The 22,161-nt window shown below is 38.7% G+C and overlaps 1 protein-coding gene across 2 annotated transcripts in view; it reads left to right on the top strand.

Annotated features, from left to right (window-relative positions):
• abl2 (c-abl oncogene 2, non-receptor tyrosine kinase) overlaps nucleotides 1–20,217 on the top strand; it is a 144,780-nt gene extending 124,563 nt beyond the window's left edge. The window contains exons 4-12 of one of the 2 annotated variants that reach the window (XM_063064006.1): nucleotides 3,674–3,946; nucleotides 7,024–7,108; nucleotides 7,981–8,158; nucleotides 8,628–8,812; nucleotides 10,365–10,517; nucleotides 11,167–11,256; nucleotides 11,713–11,874; nucleotides 12,588–12,815; nucleotides 13,104–20,217. In XM_063064006.1, the coding sequence (XP_062920076.1) occupies nucleotides 3,674–3,946; nucleotides 7,024–7,108; nucleotides 7,981–8,158; nucleotides 8,628–8,812; nucleotides 10,365–10,517; nucleotides 11,167–11,256; nucleotides 11,713–11,874; nucleotides 12,588–12,815; nucleotides 13,104–14,284 (2,535 nt within the window). In that variant the 3' untranslated portion in view covers nucleotides 14,285–20,217. Of the gene's footprint in view, nucleotides 1–3,673; nucleotides 3,947–7,023; nucleotides 7,109–7,980; nucleotides 8,159–8,627; nucleotides 8,813–10,364; nucleotides 10,518–11,166; nucleotides 11,257–11,712; nucleotides 11,875–12,587 lie in introns of both variants that reach the window. The other variant, XM_063064003.1, reaches the window with a different exon arrangement.
• The last annotated feature ends 1,944 nt before the right edge of the window (nucleotides 20,218–22,161 follow it).

A 22,161-nucleotide genomic window follows, 5' to 3' on the forward strand; every position in this document is an offset into this window, starting at 1 on the left:
AATGCCACTGATGTGGCCCTCAGCAGATTGCGGATCTCATGGTTCATCCAGGATTTCTGGTTGGTGAAGATGCTGAATGATTTTGCAGGAGGTACAGAAGCCTGAAGGCACACACTCAGCAATCCAGGAACAGCTTCTTCCCCTCTGACGTCCGATTCCTAAATGGACATTGAATCATTGGACACTACCTCACTTTTTAAAATATATATTATTTTTGTATTTTGCATGATTTTTAATCTATCCAATGTACGTATACTGTAATTGATTTACCTATTATTATTTTATTTTGTTTTTTTCTTCTATATTATGTATTGTATTGAACTGCTGCTGCTAAGTTAACAAATTTCACGACATGTGCCAGTGATAATAAACCTGATTCTGATCTACTACTGTTTTTATAATGTACGTGACAATCATGGTGCATTCATTCTGATCTTGTACACGGCACAGTCAGCCAACTCTAAGCAATTCCTTAGCCGTCCCTCCGTCCCTCCTCAACCACTTCTTTGCTGTCCTTAGTTCTGGAGCCTTGCTCTTTAGCCATTACTTGTCTGCAGGTTGGACAGCCAAGTGATCAGATTTCCCAAAATGCGGTTTAGGCATGGAATAGTAGACATTCCTAATCGTGTAGCAGTGGTTGAGTGTGTTGGGATCCTGGTGCTGCAGGTTATATGTTGATTATAATTGGACAGAAATTTCTTCAAACAGGCCTGAATGAAGCTCTCGACAATAATTTGGAGGTCATTGGGGTGTGCTGTTTCTTGTACATTGATGGTGACACTCAGTATCTTAAGTGCCTGGATAACGTCACCTTAGGCAGTATGTAAACTACGGTCAGGATCACTGAGGAAAACAAAGTTGAAAGGCTGGCACTTAATCATTAGATGTTCCAGGTCAGGTGAGCAAGAGTGTGACAACACTGCTGCATCCAAGCACTATAAAGAGTGTTACCATAAAAGTATGTTACTTCAGGGGAAATAACAGGCTGTAGATTGCAGTGAGAGTAGTTCAGAAATATATTTCAAAGTTTTATAAGCTGCCCACAATGCATTGCTATGTTTCATCAGTTCCATCTTACAAACCTTCCTATTTACGCTTTAAGAACTGAAGACTGACTCCCGTTTTTAATGACCTGAAACTAAACAAAACATATTAGTTGGAAGGTTCTGTTTGTAATCTTACAAGTGGCAGCTGCTTGTTTGGAAAATGAGTTTTGCAAAACATCAAGAGGCCCACTGTCCAAGAACTGTAAACTTCCATCATAATTGAAAGGCCTAGATAGAGGGTCATAGAGAGAATGTTTCCAATCGTGGGAGAGTCTAGGACCAGCATGCACAGCCTCAGAATGGAAGGACATTCCTTAAGAACAGAGATAAGGAGAAATTTCTTTTGCTAGCAGGTGGTGAATCTGGAATTCATTGCTACAGATGGCAGTGGAGGCCAAGTCATTGAATATATTTAAAGTGGAGGTCGATGGGTTATTGATTAGTAAGGGTGTTAAAGGTAACAGAGAAGGCAAGAGAATTGGGCTGAGATGGAAAGTAAATCAGCCACGATCGAATGGCGGAGCAGACTCAATGGGCTGAATGGCCTAATTCTGTTCCTGTGTTATGGTGGTCACCTTCTGGATTTTATCAAATGTTTTGCTAATATCTGTAGACAACGTCCATTACCTTTCTTGATCAACCTTCCTTGAAACCTCAAAAAACTCTATAGAATTAGTTAGATACGACGTACCACACACATCTGTTATCTTTCAGTCCTCCTGCACCTCACTCATTTGAGATGTTTTAAATATCTCTGCCAGGGCCCTCGCAACTTCTGGAATAGCCTCTCACAAGATCCGAGGGAACAGCTTGTCAGCATTTATCCACCCTAATTTACCTCAAAGCAGCAAGGACCTCCTCGTCCATAGTCTGGATGTGGTCCATGATCTCATTATTCCTTTGCAGTGTATCTGTCTCCTGAGTAAAAACATTTTCAGAAAAATTATTGTAAGATCTCCTCTATCTCTTTCCACTCCATGCATAGTTGTTCACCTTGCTGATTTTCAGAAGGACCAATTTTATCCTTTGCTGTCATTCTGTATGCACACACTGCACACACGTCTTCCTCCTTGTCTACCAGAGCAACGTCATGTCCTCTTTTAGCCCTCCTAGTTTCTCTCTTAAATGTTCTCTTGCATTTCTCCATATGCGTTTCCTTTGATCCAAATTGCCTATACCTGATATGTACCTCCTCCTCCTTAACTAATTAAGCCTCAGTATACCTTGAAAACCAAGATTCCATAAACCTTTTAGCCTTGCTTCTTATTCTAACACAAGCATACATATTCTGTAATTTCAATATTTTCACTTTTGAAGGCCTCCCACTTACCAAGCATCTCTTTGCCAGAAAACAGCCTATCCCAATCCGTACCTGCTAGATCTCTCATGGTACCATCAACATTGGACTTTCTCTCAACCCAAGGACCAGTCCTATCTTTCTCCATAATTAGCTTCAAATTAATGGAATAACGATCACTAGATCCAAAGTGTTCCCTACGTACACTTCTGATGTCTGCTTTGCCTTGTCTCATTCCCTGACAGAGGATCCAGTATCACACCCTCTCTTGTTGGGGCCTCAATATACTAGTTAGGAAACTGTATTCCATCCTGTCCTTTTACAAAATTTGAGTCTCATAGATGTGCGCAAAGTTAAATTTACCCCTGATTTTTGTTCTTGCAACTGTCTGATCTCTACAAATTTGCTCCTTTAAATCCCACTGACTAATTTGCACCCATTAACATGGATGTCCTTTCCTTATTACTCAGTTCCAGCCATATTACCCTTGATAGATGAGCCCTTCAGTGTGTCCTATCTGAGCACTGCTGTGACATTTTCCCCGATGCGTTATGCCACCCTTCCCTCCATCTACCATGTTTTAAACAATAGAACCCTGGAACTTTGAGCTGCCAGCCCTGCCTGTCCTGTAACCAAGTCTCACTAATGGCTACATCATCATAATTGCACACGCTTATCCAAGCTGTAAGTTTATCTGCCTTATCTACAATATCCCTTGCACAGAAATATCCTAAGGCACCTAGTTTTCAGCCATGTGTGGTAATCTTTTCCCATTAAAGCATTGCCTTGTGTTTGAAAGTGGTGAGGTGATAGAGGGTTAGTATTCTAATTTACAAATATTGAACCCTTTAACATTTAGTTAATGTGTAGAAAATTAAGGAGGAGTTATTTTCCCTTAAGTAAGCTAATTGGGAAATATGTTTTGATGAAAACCATCTGTTGTAGGGGAGGGGTAATTCACTGCTGTGCTGGGATTTATGACCTCCAGTAAGATCTATTTCCTACTTAAATTAGTTCACTTTGCCAGCTTTCTCCTCTTTCTGGTGTGCATAGCTCAAGCACTCACTGAGCTGCATAGACTGGAGACAGAAACAAGGTGAAGTCAGTCATTATGATTTTGCTTAATGGGCCATTTTCCAAATTGTAATAGAATTCAATCATGGAAAGTAAGATGAGCTGTAATCTTTCTGTATTATTTCATCCATATGCACAATGCATTTCTTCATACAGTACAGCAAAGTTTTAGAAATTCAGTGTATTTGAAAAGTATTGTAGCTTTTACAACTACTTCACTCTGCAGCAAAAGCAACCCATTGTCTTTTTCCCTCAGGTGTACGTAACAGCAGAGAGTCGTTTTAACACTTTGGCAGAGCTTGTTCATCACCATTCCACCGTGGCCGACGGGCTGGTCACAACCCTGCACTACCCTGCTCCAAAATGCAACAAGCCCACTGTTTACGGAGTTTCTCCCATACATGATAAATGGGAGATGGAACGCACTGACATCACGATGAAACACAAACTAGGCGGAGGGCAGTACGGGGAGGTATATGTTGGCGTCTGGAAGAAGTACAGTCTTACCGTAGCAGTTAAAACACTGAAGGTAAGTGTTAAAATTCTACTGTTACACAGGCAAATAAGATTTTGCTATAACACTCAGTCTATGAGATTAAATTGCAGTGGATTGTGAGATTATTTATTTAGCGATATGGCGTGGATCAGGCCTTTCTGGCCCTTCGAACTGCGCCATGCAGCAACCTCTGATGTAACCATAACCTAGTCACAGGACAATTTAAAATGATTAATAAATCTGCTGACATGTACGTCTTTGGACTGTGGGAGGAAACCAGAGAATCCAGAGAAAACCCATGAGGAGGACGTACAAACTCCTTACACAGGACGCCAGGATTGTACTCTGAACTCCAGCGTCCCGAGCTGTGGTAGCATCACCCAGGTAACCACTACACTAGTAAGACGTAGCTCAAAAACGTCCAGGCTCATCACTATCATGGGAGGGGTTAAGCAAAGTGAACACTTTCCCCCATATTACTTAATATTGTTATGGGCTTTCTATTAGACAGGGATGGGTATGGTTTCTATCAGTGAACAGGCAATGCTTACCTCAGTGATGATTCAGACATTTCCACGAGTCAGTGGAGTATTGCAATTTTTTGGCACATCTTTGAATTTTATCCCCTATCTGCTTTCACTGGGTTGCTGTTGCCTCAGCATAAACTGATAGCAAGAGTGACATTGAGGGTATTAGTTATATTACAGACACAAAAGAACTCTGTTGCAGAAATCGGTTATCCAGCCCATCTTCTTGTGGAGGAGTATACAGTGCATGGGTGAACCAGTGCACATTTTTGGTTGAAATTCCAACAGCCATTATGACTTCTTTGTATATTGTGTTTTTAGTATTCACTGGAGAATTATTTTTTAAAAAAGGCAATATTTCTCATGTAAGATATCGGGGTAAATGGAAAGGTGGGCTTCAAGGAGCTACTTTAAGGAATAGAGGGGTAGAGTCGGGAGATTTTGAGAGTGATTTCTTGAGGTTTGGGCATTGGCTATCAAAGGCATGAATATGAATCTTTCTGTATTATTTCATCCATATGCACAATGCATTTCTTCATACAGTACAGCAAAGTTTTAGAAATTCAGTGTATTTGAAAAGTATTGTAGCTTTTACAACTACATGGTGTGAGTAAATTCAGATGCTCAAGAGGCCAAAATCACAAGGTGTGTCATGAGAATTTTAAAGCTGGAAGAGATTGCATTGTACATAAATTGTAAGATTTGAAAGCTTAACTGAGAATTTTTTTTTAAAAGGCCAGCACAAGTCAGAACTGGAGAAATGAGAATGAGTCGGAGCAAGTGCAGTATGTTTAGAGTGACGTTTATGGAAAGTAGCATGAGGGAGACTGGCCATGCATATAACAGAATAGTGGGCCCTAGAGATAATGTAAACATGTATGAGCATTTAAGCATTCAACAAGCTAAACAAGGCTGATCTTGAGGATGTACTGAGCAGGAAATATAAAATCTTGAAGAGGCATTGACCTGAGGTCCAAACTTCCTCAACAGAATTCATATGTCTACTTGGAAAAATGATGTAATTGGTGGTTAGGGAATTAAGATTTTTACTGAAGCTGAAGATAATGAAGCTGTTGATTTTCTTAATATTAGAGCAAGTTTCTGTTTTTTGCTGAGCTCTTCATTTTTGTTATTGGCAGTAAGAATGGGTGAGAAGGAAGCAGAGTTTAAGACAATTGCTTTCAGGAGAAAAAGAGGAGAGGGTCATCTTTGCTTTCTGGGATGATTTTGGAAAACCAAGCAGATTTGGCAGATGAAAGTAGGGGGCCAAGAATGCCTTATGAAGTCCGGCCAAATCTAATGTGGACGAAACCAGTCATGTGGTGTTCATTTATGTTCAGCTAATGACCTTGCATATTTTAATGAATAGCACACATGCTGTCTCGTGTTAGTACAGTTATTACTAGTATCAAAGTAGAATTTACAAGTACAGTCAAAGTACAATTTATCATATGCACAAATACACAAATACTCAGGTGCAATTAAAGCTTATATGCAGCAGCATCTCAGGCACATAATATCATATGAACAGCATTCACAAGAAAATCATAAGTTAAACATAAAATATGCACACATTTTAGAAACATTAGAACAAAAAAAAGTCCATTTTAGCGCAAAGTTTCAAAGTGTTCATAGAGTTGCCAAAATGCAGAGATTAGGCTTGTGCAATTGGTTCAGGAACCAAATGGTTGAAAGGAAGTACCTGTTCTTGAACCTGATAGTGTTGTACTTCAAGGGTTTGTACCTCCTACCCAATGGTAGCTGTTAGAAGATGGCATGGACTGGATGATGTAAAATGTTGCCACCTTGAAACTGTAGATTCTACTGATGGTAAGGAGGGATATGTCCGTGACGTATTGGGTAGAGTCCATTACACTCTGCAACTGCTTACATTCAGAATGCAATAGTTAGGATACTTTCAACAGAATGTATGTTGAAGTTTGTTAAAGAGTATTTGGTAGCAAGTGGAACCTCCAAAGAAAGTAAGATTCTTGGTGCATACTCCTTGTAATTACATCAGTGTGTTGGGCCAGAACAGATCGCCTGATATGCCAGGAACTTAAGTCTGCTGACTCACTCTGCCCCCAGTCTCCAATCTAGACTGGGGCATGTTCTTGCTCTTTCTCCTTCCTGAACTTAACAATCAGCTCTTTAGTTTTAATGACATTGAGTGAGAGGTTGTTGTTGTGGCACCACTTAGCCAGGTGTCTTACCTTGCTCCTGTACATGGACATAACCATCTGTAATGGTGGTGTTGTCAGTTAATTTCCATATGGAATTGGAGCTATGCTTAGCCAAGTAATGTATTATTAGAGAGTAGAGCTGGAGCCGAAGCACGCAGCCTTGAGGCACACCTGTGTTGATGATCATCAAGGAGGGGAAGTTGTTACCAATCCTCACTGATTGACATCTGCCAATGAGGAAGTTGAGTAGACCAAAAGAACAGAAAAAAGAATGTAAGTTGATGTAACAAAAGAAATCTACATCAGAATATGATCATATTATTTGTAATGGCCTTTTAATGTGTGTGTCTACGTATTTGCAATTATGTTTCGTGGCTTATGTTAACTACTTTTTTTAAAGGAGGACACAATGGAGGTGGAGGAATTTCTGAAAGAAGCTGCTGTAATGAAAGAAATAAAACATCCAAACTTAGTCCAACTTCTGGGTAAGCATTTTTTGAAGCCTGTTCTGATCCTCGCATTAATAAAAGTGCATTTCACAATTTGACTTGTTTTTTGAACACTTTAAGTTCTTCCCTGCCAATCCTTTGCCTAGGGAATAAGATTCAAGATTGTTTATTGTTATTCTTCATTAAAGGAGAATGAAATGATTGTTACTCTGAATCTGGAGGATGCTTGTAATCTAGAATACATAGTTGAAGAGAGTGGTGGAGGCAAGTATTCTTACAATGTTTCAAAATTATCTAGATAAGCCCTGAATGATTGAGGTCTGGTCCATAATCCTCCAGCTTCTTTATTCTGTAGTCATAAATCATTTCTTTGGTTTTTGCTGATGTGGAGTAAGAGGTTGTTTTGTCACCATTTAATATCCCTCCTATATGCTTATTTGTCACCACCTTTGATTCAGCCAATAATAGTGGTGTTGTCAGCAAACTTAAATACAGCATTGCCACTATACTTAGCCATATAATGATAAGTATAAAATAAGTAGAGCAGGGGGCTAAGCACACAGCCCTGTTGTGCACCTGTGCTAGTGGAGGAGATCTTGTTGCCAACCCAAACTTCCCCTGTATCTTCAAATGCAAATTAGGTGGTCAATATCTTATTGCTTTTCATGACCTAATAGGTTATAGGACTTTCCACAGCAATAGCGATAAATCCTTTGTTTTTCTTAAATACTTAAGGACAACCTAGCATTATGTGAATAAACATTCGTAAAACATTATCCTAAGTTTAGGCAATTACGTCTTTATAAAATTCCAAATAAAAATAATGATTTTTTTTTGTGCAGCTGCCCATGAAGTTGCGTAAACACATGGATTATCAATGAAAATAATGTGTGATTTTATGTCGTTAGGTGTTTGTACTTTGGAACCCCCTTTTTACATCGTTACTGAGTACATGCCACATGGGAATTTACTGGACTATCTACGTGAATGCAATCGGGAGGAGGTGAACGCTGTGGTGCTCTTATATATGGCTACACAGATCTCCTCTGCCATGGAGTACCTGGAGAAAAAGAACTTCATTCACAGGTCAGGCATACTAAATAATACAAAGTACTCTTGTATTATTTACCTGTGGAATTCGTTGCTGTGGAGGCCAAGTCATTGGATGTACTTAAAGTGGAGGTTGATAGGTTCTTGATTAAAGATTACAGGGAGAAAGCAGGAGAATGGGGCGGAGAGGGATCATAAATCAGCCATGATGGAATGGCGGAGCAGAATCGATGGGCCGGATGGCATCGATTGGGTTGGCAAATCGATGGGCCGGATGGCATCAGACTTTGGTCTGCTCTTGTGTCCTATGGTTTTATGCCTTCCAGAATTATGGTTCAATAATTGGCTGGAGTCTCTCTCTTTTATGTTGGCATGTTGAGCAACTCTTGAAAATTGCATGGTATTTGAAATTTCCACAAATTCAGTAAAAAACAACTTATTATGAAATCTACATGTTATTTGCCATATTGTTGATTAAATCTGTTTAATTGATTTACCTCTTCAGAGACCTTGCTGCTCGCAACTGCCTTGTTGGTGAAAATCACGTGGTGAAAGTTGCAGACTTTGGTCTGAGTAGATTAATGACTGGTGATACATACACTGCTCATGCTGGAGCGAAATTCCCAATTAAATGGACTGCACCAGAAAGCCTTGCCTACAACACATTCTCAATAAAATCAGATGTATGGGGTATGTACTGCATTGTGATTTAATGATCATTGGATTCAAGACAAATTGCTTCATTTGTCAGAGATACTGTGCTGATTTCAATTTCTGGTACGCTAGAGACGTGCTGGGACGCAGCAACCTCTGCTGGGCCAACCAAAGGTGTTATTGTCTTTTTAAATGTATTTGTTGCGATCGCAAGACCCTGCTGGACATCAAGAACTTAATGTACTGCAGGTCTACCCCATCAACGAGTTGCTCGTTGGTGGAGAAACTGAAGGAACTGGACATGATGTGGATCATGCCTTTGTCAGAGAGCTGTCAGTGAGCGAAGGCAGTGTGCAGTCTGACCGCAAGTGATTACCTTAGTTACTTTTCTTGTGCTCACAAGATCCTGTTGAACATTGGTAGTGTGGAATGCTGTGAGTCCGATTCACTGCTTTATGAGTTTATGTGGTGGAGCTGTGTGGCCTCAGTTGTAGCGAGGACTTGGCCTCAAATCGAGGTGTCGCCTGTTTGCATCTGACCAAGAGAGAGGCATCGGAGTTGATGTGCTTCACCAGAGGCAGTGTGGTGCAGTGTCTTTGCTGGAGTCAGTGCTGCCCTCCAGTGTTTGCCTGGCAGAAGACAAGATGTATTGTGTTTGACTGCAGAATGCTACAATGTTCATGGACTAAAGGACCTGGGCTATTTTTTTTATGACTGTATTTTACTGCTGTCTTGTGTGCCTTGTGCTTTGAATGACTGTTGGTACTGTGGTTTGCACTTTAGCCGGGAGTAATGCTGTATTCTGTATTCATGTATGGTTGAACAACAAAGTTAAAGTTGAACTTGAACATGCTCACTTTTGAACTCAAGATTAATATTGAAACAATTTGTTATTTTGGAATATTGAAGACAAAAACCATTTACTCTTAAAATTCCTCTATTTTATTCAACATTTTCTTCCCAATTCCAGCCCTGTTGCTGAAATTTATTGTCAGAGTTTAATTTTCTGGTTATGATATGTGATTCTTACAAGCGCAATAAGAGTAAAATCCTAAAAATGTGTTGCTTTATAAATGTCATCCTACTTCCACGTAACTTTTTCCATTACCTGGTGGGCATAATTACTGTATGTTTGGAAATTTGGAAAAAGTCAGAGTCATGAATAAACACAGAAAGGAAGCAGGTACTTCGGCCCAACACATCTGTGCCGACAATAGTGTCTTCCTGAGCTCATCCCATTTGTCCCATATCCCTTTGACCTTGTCTTTGGACTGGTCCACGTGAAGATCCAAATGTCTATTAAACACCATGATTGTACCCACCTCTGCCACTTGCTGTGGTAGCTTGTTCCATTTGCCAACTACCATCTGTGCAGATAAACTGACTCCTCTGGTCTCCTTTAAATCTTTTCTTCTCGCCCTACTTTGTATTTGACACCTCAATCAGCAGCAAGGTTGCAATATGTTTAGCTAATTATTTTTGAGAGGGATTGACTACCTCGTGATTGCGTTGACAGTGGATGGTTAATTGTTTCAGGTGTTGATGCAGAGGAATTATTAATTTGTATACCTTTTACATTTCTTCTCAGCATTTGGAGTGCTTTTATGGGAAATTGCTACATACGGGATGTCTCCATACCCAGGAATTGATCTATCGCAGGTATATGATTTGCTCGAGAAAGGATACAGAATGGAACAACCTGAGGGCTGTCCCCCCAAAGTCTATGAATTGATGAGATCATGTAAGTAATATGCTATGATAAATAGTTAGGACAGATGTTTCAATTATTTGTTCATGTTGTTAAAAATGTGAATTACTTTAAGTAAGCAAGAATCACATTTTACTTGTGTGTCACCATGTGTGTTAGTGAATCCATGGGAAAGGAAATGTGATAAGATTGCAGTGATCCTTTACGTTTGGTGAAATCAAGTAGCCAAGCTATTCTCAACATGTAAATTGCATTAACATGTTGGGAATGAAATATTCTGGCCCATATCTCCAATATTCACAAATTTTAAGTGAATGCCTACATGATGTAATGCACGGAAAGCCAGGGCCCATTTTAAAATGACAATCCTTTTCATGTTACAGATGTGGTTCTATTTTTGATTAGACTTACTGTACTCTTGTGGAGTACTCCTCAAAGGCAATCAATTAAAGAGTTTAAAAAAAAAAATGTGCTTCATATATTTAGCAAACCCACCACTCCAGATTGGAACTATTTGCCGTGATTTAATTTGAAAAAGACAACAACATTTTGTGTTTAACCTTCAAACTGGGTGGTACATATTATTGCAGAAGTATGAGTGCTACTCAAAAAGCAAGAACTAACTTATTTCATGGACTGAAGGCACATAACCATGTTTAATGTGTCTGCTTTAATTTCTAAGGCTGGCAGTGGAATCCCATGGAGCGGCCATTGTTCGCTGAGATCCATCAAGCATTTGAGACCATGTTTCATGACTCCAGCATTTCAGAAGGTAAAGTATTGCATTTTGCTAATATTTTCATCATTTATATAAAATTTCATCATTGCTGTTCCTAGAACACACAATATTATTGCCATTAATATCACAAACTGAACACAAACTGCTGTTAATTGTAAGCAGAACAACAAGAACTGCCCTGTCTGCTGGTTTGCAGTGGCTACACATAGACATTTACTGATGCATTTGTGTCATCGATTTATATGGCAAAATGATACTTTTAAATAAACCGAGATCAATGTGAAATAAGAGCAAGTAGACATTCATATTGGAAGAGTATGGAAGAAAAATGATACAACCCATCATGGTAACCATGTACATCATTCTTAGTTGTATTTTGTTCCTCCATCACATCCTACCTCTCTATCTTGATTTTTTAATTTTTTTTTATCAGTTATGAAGACTAAAATTAGTAATTCACACTTGTTAGTGCTGCTTTTCCTCTTGCAGAAGTTGCAGAAGAACTTGGAAAAACGGCCTCTTCGACTGTGATCACTCAGCACTTTCAGTTACCATTGCTTCCAACTAAAACCAGGACACTAAAGAAAAGTGCAGAAAATAAGGAAAATATGGACATGGATCATCCTGCTGTAGCTCATACTGTGGTAGCAGGTACTTGTTGCAAGTTGTAGTTTTTTTCCCATTTTGTTCTAATTTTTTTCTCTAACCCTTCTCGTGAAACTTCTGAAATAAACTTTCGTGGGGAAGGTAGGTGAACACCTCAGGTCTGCTGCCTCTACTTTTAATTTCATATTGATTATGCTTATATTTACGTAATGAGTTTCTTTAGTCCAAGTGACAGTGTCCTCATTTCTCTCCAAAAGTTAAATTTGGTTCATGCCTTTCAAAACTTAACATGCGGTAGGATACAAGGTGAATTGAAATATGACCGTACTTGGCTGTCTATTTTGTGATTAATTTTTAAGTGCAGTAGTAAATCTGAGTGGGTTTTAAATTCAGCTTTTAAAATCCTGTTGTGTTTTTTTTTGGAGCAAATGCAAAAAATGTTGTGTTCATAGCCAGAAAGACTTCATTTTCTGTACACTGCTACATTTTTATTAGCACTGAAAATTTAATTGAATGATAACATCATAAAATAAGCAATAATATCAGTGAATAGTTGTGACAGGAAAACTTAGAAACTAGAAATTGAGCATAAAGTTTGCAACATGCAGGGAAACAAATATAACTACAAAGGGGGAAAATGAGAACATAAAGCAAAAGCTGGAGACAGAAAAAAGATAATAAATATTGAGCAGTTAAAATACACTGTCACCATTTTTGGCTTACATTTCCTATCTTTTTCTTTTCCCCAATACGAATAGGAACAAGTACAGCCCCATGTAGCATCTCCCCAGCACTGCCTCGTAAGCAGAGAGATAAATCTCCTAGTGGCCTCCTGGATGATAGCAAAGAGACCCTGTTTACTCGAGATAGAAAAGCTGGTTTCTTCAGTTCCTTCATGAAGAAGAAGACTGTTCCTATGCCACCGAAGCGCAGCAGTTCCTTCCGTGAGATGGAGAACCACCCCCACAAAAAATACGAGATAACGGGTAACTTTGCTTCTTTCTCATCTTTTCAGCACTCTGATGGGCTTGCATTCGTTCATTCACATGCAGAAGGGAATTTCACACAGTCTAGATGTTGTGGAAGGGGTTCTGTGCAAAGAAATGGAGGTGTAACTAGTGGAGGGTGGGCAGGATTTGCTGGATTTTTCACTCCTCGCTTAATAAAAAGAACACTTGGCTTAAAACCAGGGAAGCCTTCAAGTAATGATGATTCAAGCTTGGAAGCCACCAAACCATTTCCTCGGTCAAATTCTACTTCTTCCATGTCTTCAGGGCTTCAGGAACTGGATCGTCTAGCCTTAACCCTTCCTAGAAATTGCCACCGCAACAGAATTCAGCTCGAGCACCCAATGCCGTACACTCCCAAGGAGGAAGGACCGGGGAGATTGACAGATCCACTGCACAGAAAAGCAGAAGATGGAGTTGCTTCATTGAGAGACAAGTCAAAAGCAAAACTTTTGGCAAGATGTGCTGTAGCACCATCTCTCAAGCAACACCATACAGGCAACGGAGATGCTGATCTTCCCCAGAATGTCAACACAGTATCAGCTGGACATGGAGAAACTAATAGTAATCATTCTGGTCAACTAGCAATGAAAGAGGATATGGAGAAGACAAGTTGGTCTTCACCAGTAAAAGTTTCTACAATTCCAGCAGCACATAATCATAAAGTACCTGTTCTTATATCACCAACATTGAAGCATGCGCCTGCGGAAGTTCAGCTGATTGGAACTGATTCTCTTGGAAACAAATTTAAACTCCTGTCAGAGCATCAGGTTGCATCAGAGAGAGAGAGGCCAAGGCTTGTGAAACCAAAATGTGCACCCCCTCCACCCCCACCTTCCCTAAAACTATTACAACCACCTCCTAGCACTAATTTCAACAGCACAGAAACGGTGGAGGACTTAGAAAGTGTTTCAGCAGCACAGGAGAGTGAGGTAAATGGTGAAGGTAGCAAACGACCAACAATAGCAGTGTTTGGGAAGATCCCTAGGCCATCTGTTCCACCCCCTCAAGTGCCTCCAGGTTCATCCATTCCCACGGCAACTTCTTCTAAACTTGCAAACGGTACCTCTGTATCAACAGGTGCTCGAGTTTCCTTGCGAAAAACCAAGCTCCCACCAGAGAAGATGCCAACAGAAAAAATCAGTAAAGAAGCATTATTGGAGTGTGCTGAGCTTCTTTCCAATGTTATTGACAATGATTCAGAGTCCACTTCTAACAGCCAGTTAGTTGAAGCAGGACATCGGTTGCTTGATCATTGCTCTGGTTACGTGGACTGTATCACTCAAATGAGAAACAAGTTTGCTTTCCGAGAAGCTGTGAGCAAATTAGAGCACAGTTTGCATGAACTTCAGGTGTCATCCACAGCTTCTACTGGACCTCCTACAAACCCTGTACTCAGTAACTTACTGACATGTGTTAGAGAGCTAAGTGATATTGTACAGAGGTAGCTGAGAAGGTTTGTGAAAGGTTTACTGACTTGTTTATTATCTGAAGTACCTCAGCAAATGTTCAGCTCTTTAATGTTTACAGATTCATCTCTCTTTGTCAGTTGAGTCATGAGTAGAGCTGTCTATGCATAATCAAGACTGCAGGAGGGGAAGGGAAATGCCACCTCCAACAACAGTTGCAGGATTGGAAAATTTATGGAAATAGTCCAAAAACAACTTTTTGGGCCTTGGCCCAATTAAGTTCTTTTTGTCCTCCTGGACAGTCCTAAGGGACTCTTAAACTTTGAATAGCAAGTTAATCTAAAGTGTGAAGATGTGATCATAATTGAAATGAATTACAACAGTGTAATCATTAGGTTTAATTTGAATTTTTGGATGGACATACCACAGAAAGCGTTTGTACTTAAAGGCAATTTGCTTTAATGCTATGTCACTGGCTATTAGCTTCACAGTGAGAACTAACTTCCAGGTATCAAGCTATCATTCACCTGGTGCATGCTGTAAGTACACCAAATTTAGAAGGATAAATTCCCTGTGCCATACCAGGTGTTTTTCTATAGTTCATGTTGGCACAGTGTGAACTGTAATGCGGCCACTTATTAACCTTTGCTGCATGATTGCTGAATAAAACTTGACTTGTCCTTCATATCTGGTAATTAAATTGCTGAGCGCAGTTTCCTCTTGAAAACAGCAGAGGGCATCAACTAGACAAAATTGTAATTTCAATTGACCCAAACTTGAATTTGGATTGATGATTATTTTGGTAACCCCCAATGAAGCAAGACTCCACCTCTGCAATGCTCTGTATCTTTGTCAACAGTATTGGAATTCTATGAGAATGCTATATCCAAAGTCCCTCAGAACTGTCATGGAGTTTATAACTTACCTCTGTTGTTGCCTCTCAAAGCAGACTTCATGTTTATATTTTTGGTGAATGGAGAAAAAAATGTTATGCAGCAGAATCTGCTACGACTCGAGAATGTGAATTGTATTACTTTTTGAATTGCTAAGTGAATCTACTGTGTTTGCTGTGAGTGTAGAAAATGGCATCCTTAATCATGGAAGTGGATAGTAGGAAAACTACTACATTCAGTGTTTGTAACAAGGAACATTTACCCATAGCCCCACTCCCACCACATGTAATCACCCTGATACAAATAGCAAAGAAAATGCATACATATCAGAATCACTTCTTAAGCCATGTATCTTAAAGAGATGCTCTAAGTTATCTCAGTGAAACTTATTCAGTGACATGGAGTGCTTGTGTATTGCAGTTGTAACAGTAACTGCTAAAAGAATACAAATTCTTAATACAAGCTTATGCCCATAAATTAAAAATAGTAGGTTTGAGAAATAACTGGATCCCTTCATAATTTTGACAAGTTCATTTAGATACTTTATAAATATTTCTTTACTTTTTAAGATGAGCACAATGAATGGCCAATAAATCCATACTTAGTATCACGTGCTTCTTTGGCCCATCTCACGCTACTGTTTCTGAAGACATGATTTGATTGTCCTTTTGAGCCATTTTAATTATACTCGTGTTACTGGGGAATTTTTTTCATCTCCTGCAGCACTTACCCAGGCATATTACTACCACTCAAAATAGCCATATGCAGGTGCTTTGGTCCAACACTAGATAATTTCTACTAAAGGTTTTTTAAATGAGCAAATTTGAAGAAAATTTTGAGGTTTAACTATGCCCGTACCAGGGTGGTGAAGGAATGAGCTACAGAAAAATGTGCATTTTAACAATGGGATTTGAGGCTGACCATATAAACCCGTCAATAACGTAGTCAAACTTCCTAATACATTGTCAGATTGCATCAAAGAAACATGCATCTTTTTGAATTAGGATCATGGATCAGAAGCAAAACACAAAGCCCATGTTTCACTTCCCTCACAGCAACCACCATGTCTGGTGGGACTAAGAAGATTACCTTTTTTGTGTAGAAAGATTGAATAACTCTGCTGTGTCCAATGAAATACAGATTTGTCATTTATCATTTGTGAATGCTGTGACCATCTGATCATGTTTGCAGTATTACCTGTGGACTGTCGTTTCAGACTATCAGCTGCTGTTAATTTGCAGAATTATTCTGTGTGCATTGATACCAAAGGTCACTTGGTTCTGTATTTTTTTTCTGTGCAATTTAAGCTGGGTCAAACTCACTTTTGATTTCATAGGGACTTCTGAAATTATGATTTATATTTATAGTGATGACAATTTGGTATACATAACAGAAGACCCAGCTGTACATGAGGCCAAATCCAATAAAATGATTTGGAATAGTACAGTGAAGTCACACTGTCTTATAACCAGGCTTGTAACTTTGATCTTTACTTTCCATTGTAAATTTCTGTAAAATCTCATTGACTCCCTCACAATTACTCTATTTAATCACCACCTTGTCATATTTAATTCTTCAGTGAAGAACTTCAAAATGTTTTTTCTTGTTCAACACAAAGCCATTTGTGGATTTGGAAATAAACCTGAAATATCAATCCTGCTAGCAATGGGCATCTATTAAATTAGTAATATATTATCATTGGAATTTCCTGGTTTGTGCCTCCTGATAACCTCAGATGATAGTGATGTAAGTGCTATATTTAGCCACAGCATCTTTTGTGCCCTGTTGATCACTTTTACAGAGGAGCCAAGAGTCAAATCCCACTTCCAGTCTCTTTTTTAAAAAAACTTGAGTCCTGAATTGAGATAATTGAAAAATTAAATGCTGCTGTGATAAACACTGCAGTTTTGAGTCTAAAGATGAAATTTTAATAATCCATTATGCAATTTATGCAGAATTAGGGAGTAAGTGTCATGATCCTTGGCTGGGCTTGGAAAAATATTGGACTTCAAGCCACAGGAATGAGCCTGGATTGTAGGATAGGTATTCTATTAATGGGAATAATACAATATAGATGTGATATGGCAAATTTGCTCTCTTTTACACCAGCATAGAGGTCAGAAAGAAGAAAGCATTTTTAGACTTAAACAAAATCAGCAAATGTTGGAGGAACAGTTAACTACTTAGGGTTGATGATCAAAAGGTCATCAACCTGAAACATTACCTGTTTCTCTTTACAGGTGCTGCCTGATCTGGAGTATTTCAAGTGTTTTCTGTTTTTTTTTTCAGATTTCCCACAAATACAGTTTTAAATCAATATCTAGCAGAGAAAAATCCTTCAGCATTTTGAATGATTTCAGCAAAGCTCAGCATATGGTATACTTTATGTTTTGGAGCAACAATTCACACAGTTTAGAGTCCTAGAACTTGTACTTCCACAATAACTTAAAACCATATATTAACCATATTGCTTTGCAATATTTTATCACAATGACACCATGGCATTGCAGGTTAGAAATTCATATTGTCAGATAAACTTAAATTTGCAACCTGAGTCCACAGTGAGTATACCCAGTAGAGTTTATAATGTTAGAGTTATTTGTATAAATGGTTATTCACAGTTCACTTTGGTTATTTTTCCTCCACACATCATCCAAGTTGTAGCTGCATACATGTTCTATGGTGAGGATAAGATAATATACCAATATTAGTTTTATCTGAGTACAAGCAAATTTTATTAATTTTACGATACAAATTTAAATCAGTAATATTCAATGTATAGATGCAAAAATTCTTCTGGCTTTTAAAATTGCTTTATTTGAAATTTAATGGCAGAACAACCAGTGCAGGTTACCTGGTCAGCCTTCATTGAAATGTTACTGGAAAAGCATTTATCTTCTCATCCACATTTGTGAATACAACTACAGGCTTAGTTATCAATAGGAGTTGGACAACTGTCCAGATTTTGAAGCAAAGAGCAGCATTAGGAAAAGAGTCTGTGACTATGAATGTTCGGAATTACTACTGAATTATTTTTTTGTTTTAGCAGTGCCACTTAACGAGTTTATCATTGCAGTACTGTACTTTTGTATGCCTTGTCATTGGTTTACTCTGATAAAAATGTAATCTTTCCTATTCAAGGAATGGGTTCATCTTAAATCCGAACTGCAGCCTTGTCTATGAAATGAATCCAAGAGTCTGTTTTCTTCTTTGCATACTGACAAAATACCTCTTTGTGTGTTTTATGTATTGTGGGGAGAGTGGTAAATTGGGAGGATTGGGTGGCAAATTGTTTCATAACATACAGTATAAATGTCAGATTTTACCTTGAAGCAGAAATGAATTTATCCCAGCCTTTTAAACACTAAGATTTGTAAATATGTGAATTACCAGGGGCTTAGGGGGTGGCAGAACTACCCCAGAGTGAACACATTAATTGATACAAGCAGTATTTTGTTTTTTGTACTATAAATATGTTTGAGTTTGTAATTAAATTATCACAGAATTATAATTCAATTGAGTGTTGGCTTGCATAAGTACAGTATTTGATGTATCCACATGGTCACAATTGATCGGCAACCTGGTTTCTGTTACACATTTTAAGTGTTTTAACAAAAATACACAATCTATTTTTAAGTAATTTGTAAGTAGTGGAAATTTTTGATAGGTACCTGTTTTCATTTCATTGTCTCATTAATGATCAGCTTTAAAACTGCAGAGAAAGTTAGATATTTTAAATCAATGGGCAGTTTAAGATGCTGAAAATTATTTTCATTATGGTTACAGTGATCCGATTCCTTCTCACATATGCAAACACTTAATTACATTATTTCAGAAGTGCACCTGCCTGAGCTGTATTTTTTTTCTAAGGAAACAAATTATTGTAATTTAAATTTAATATTTATATCTGATTCATTGATAAAATACATTATTTTAATATACAAGATCATTCCCTCTTAGTTCATAAAAACTGCTGGAGACTGCATCGTATTTGAGAATGCCAGTGAACTGGTTACACGAATTCTATGACTACTCCTGAATCCTACAATGAATTACTGTAACTCTGCCCTTTTCCCCCGAGTACATAATTCTCAGATCACATTGATTCGAGTTAATCTTATAAACCAATCTTCAAAGCTGAAGGTGAAATTTAGGGTTACAATCATCCTGTGAACATGTCCACATGTTTGTATCCTGATTATTCCTGCCCTCCTTTGTGCCTCTGAGATTTGGATATCTATCAAGTGCACTTTAAGGCACGGAATGTGATTAATGACCAGTACAGAGGAAAAGATTCAAGGATGTGCCAAACCCCTTTGTGGACAGGGAGAGAAATAGAACATCCCTATGAGCTTCTAGAAATCCCTGGCCATGATCACTTGGAACATTTGCGATGCCACTGAGAAGGTGAAAGCCATGAATAGTGAGCTCATGGAAGCCCAGGGCAAACTGCAGAAGGAAAGCACCACTGTACGAGTTGCTGCCTGCCTGTCCCTTCAAGCACATCCTGCCTGTTTATCTGCTGGTCCAACATTGGCCTTGTCCTCCTTCTCAGAGCTTCACTGGAAACAAAGCAGTCAGGATTCTAGGAGGCCATCTAAAATAGATTATAACTTAAGGATATCTGAATCTATCCATTTTGATGAAGCACAGAGCATATTTGCAAATTAAAATCATAGCCATGTACCAAAACATTGGTGATGTCTTGGGCATTAGCTAGTCTCCTGAAGAACATCTGAGATTCCAGACTAACTGAACCCACAAGTTTATTGAATCGATAGAAGGATATCTTCTATAGACAGGGAGATAACGGAGCAGGTCTTTCTGGAAACAAATTTTGTAGTACTATAGCTGGGGGAAGTCTATTGAAAAAACTAGTACAGTAACTATTTTTACACGGTAGTTTTTCAAGAATAAAACTGACACCTTACACCAATTTAGTGGTGTTATTGCCGAGATACAGTAGCATGTAATAATTTGTGGCCAAATAAATTTATATTGGATGTGGTGGAAACATGTTGCAAAAAAACTTCCTTTGTCCCAATCACTTTGTATATTTTCATGCAATTAAACATTACAGTGAGCAAATGTCTGGATTCTTTGCAAGCAATGCCACAAAATAGTATCGGATTAGAGCAAATCATACATGTACTAGAAGTTTATTTAACTGCTATAGCCTTCCAAAGATTATTCTTTTTATTCTCCACTTTTGTAAAAAAAAAATTCACCATAGGTTATTTTAGCTTTAGTTTGCAATGCTCTGAACTGGATGTTGGAGGACTTTGACCCACAGCTTGCTTTTTTTTTAAGGTGTTCTAATTAAATTTTAAGGTTGGTGATCCAAAATTTTAGCTTTATGAGTCTCTACTATTTTTTGGAAGGGGCGGAGGAGGTGTCAATGGAAAGTTTTCCAACTATTGTCATTTCATTTTTATTTGCAAGCACCTCTATAATGGTCTGAAATTGAGCTGAAAACACAAGTCAAAACTTCCAACACCACAACCAGACAGAATTATATTAAACACGAGAGATTCTGTAGATGCTGGAAATCTAAAACAAACCACAAAATGCTGGAGGAACCCAGCAGGTCAGGCAGCATCTATGGAAAAGAACAAAGAGTCGATGTTTTGGGCCAAGACCCTTCATAAGGATTGTATTAACTTTGGTTGTTTCCATGTACAGTGCCTTGAAAATGTATTCAGCCCTCACAACTATTTTCACATTTTACTGTCACATTTTATAACTTTAAAATATATTGAAATAGGATTTTTTGAGCTTACCTACAAAACATTGTGCATCATGTCAAATCAAAAGAAAATTTCCAAAACCTCTCAATATTTTCCTAAAAGTTAAAAACCAAAACTGAGGCTGAAAAAGTATTTATCCCCTTTGTAATTACTTTTTAATTACTTGTGTTGGCGCGTGGCAAAGTGGTTAAGGCATTCGTCTAGTGATTTGAAGATCACTAGTTCGAGCCTTGGCTGAGGCAGCGTGTGTGTCCTTGAGCAAGGCACTTAACCACACATTGCTCTGCGATGACACCGGTGCCAAGCTGTATGAGTCCTAATGCCCTTCCCTTGGACAACATCGGTGGGGTGGAGAGGGGAGACTTACAGCATGGGCAACTGTTTTGCGCGCTGGAAACCTTCCAAGGCACAAATCCATGGTCTCATGAGACTAATGGATGCCTGTAATTACTATGCCCATTTTCCTCAGGAGCAATATATTGCCTTACCAACTCACCCAATTTGTGGGTGAGTTTACAATGAATTCATAAGAATAAATTATCCCTAAGAATAAATTCAACAGACCAAACAAAAATGAAGATGAAAGAGCACTCAAGAGAAGTCAGGGAGTGATAATAGAGAAGTACATAACTGGGCAAGGGTACAAGAGCATCTCAAAGGCACTGAACATACCTCAGGGAGTGCAGTCCTTTGTGAAAAGGTGGAAAAACTATGAAACCACAGCCACACTACCTAGGTCAGGCCGCCCCTCTAAACTTAGTTGCTGGAGAAAAATGGGACTTGTAAGAGAGTTTGATAATTGCCAAAGGTTAATTAAATTCACAGAGTGCTACAGCACAGAAGCAGGCCCTTCAATCCATCTTCTCTGTGCAGATGAGGTTTTGCCTAGTCATAAACACCTGCACTGAATCATAGCCTTCCACACCCCATTCATCCATGTACCTATCCAAACATGTATTAAATGTTGCAATTGAACACATGTCCACCACCTCTGCTGTGTGAAGAAGACCCCCCCCCCCCACCCCCAAGTACCTCTCAAATATTTCATTCTGGTTGTACAGTCAAAAAGATGCTCTTCTGCTGGATTTCCCAGGGAGTCCAGCAACGAAGTTCAGCATTGTTAAAGTTGCCCAACATTTATGCTGAAGAGTTAGTTCTTCATACCTGCACCTACTACAGGACCCATGACCCTACTGAGTTCACTGGGGGTTATAGGGCTACAGAGGAAGGTGTAAAAGTCTTGTTAATTACAGTCTGTGTGGTTGGTTTTTTAACT

Source organism: Mobula hypostoma, chromosome 12 (assembly GCF_963921235.1).
Source record: "Mobula hypostoma chromosome 12, sMobHyp1.1, whole genome shotgun sequence".
NCBI classification, from domain to species: domain Eukaryota; kingdom Metazoa; phylum Chordata; class Chondrichthyes; order Myliobatiformes; family Myliobatidae; genus Mobula; species Mobula hypostoma.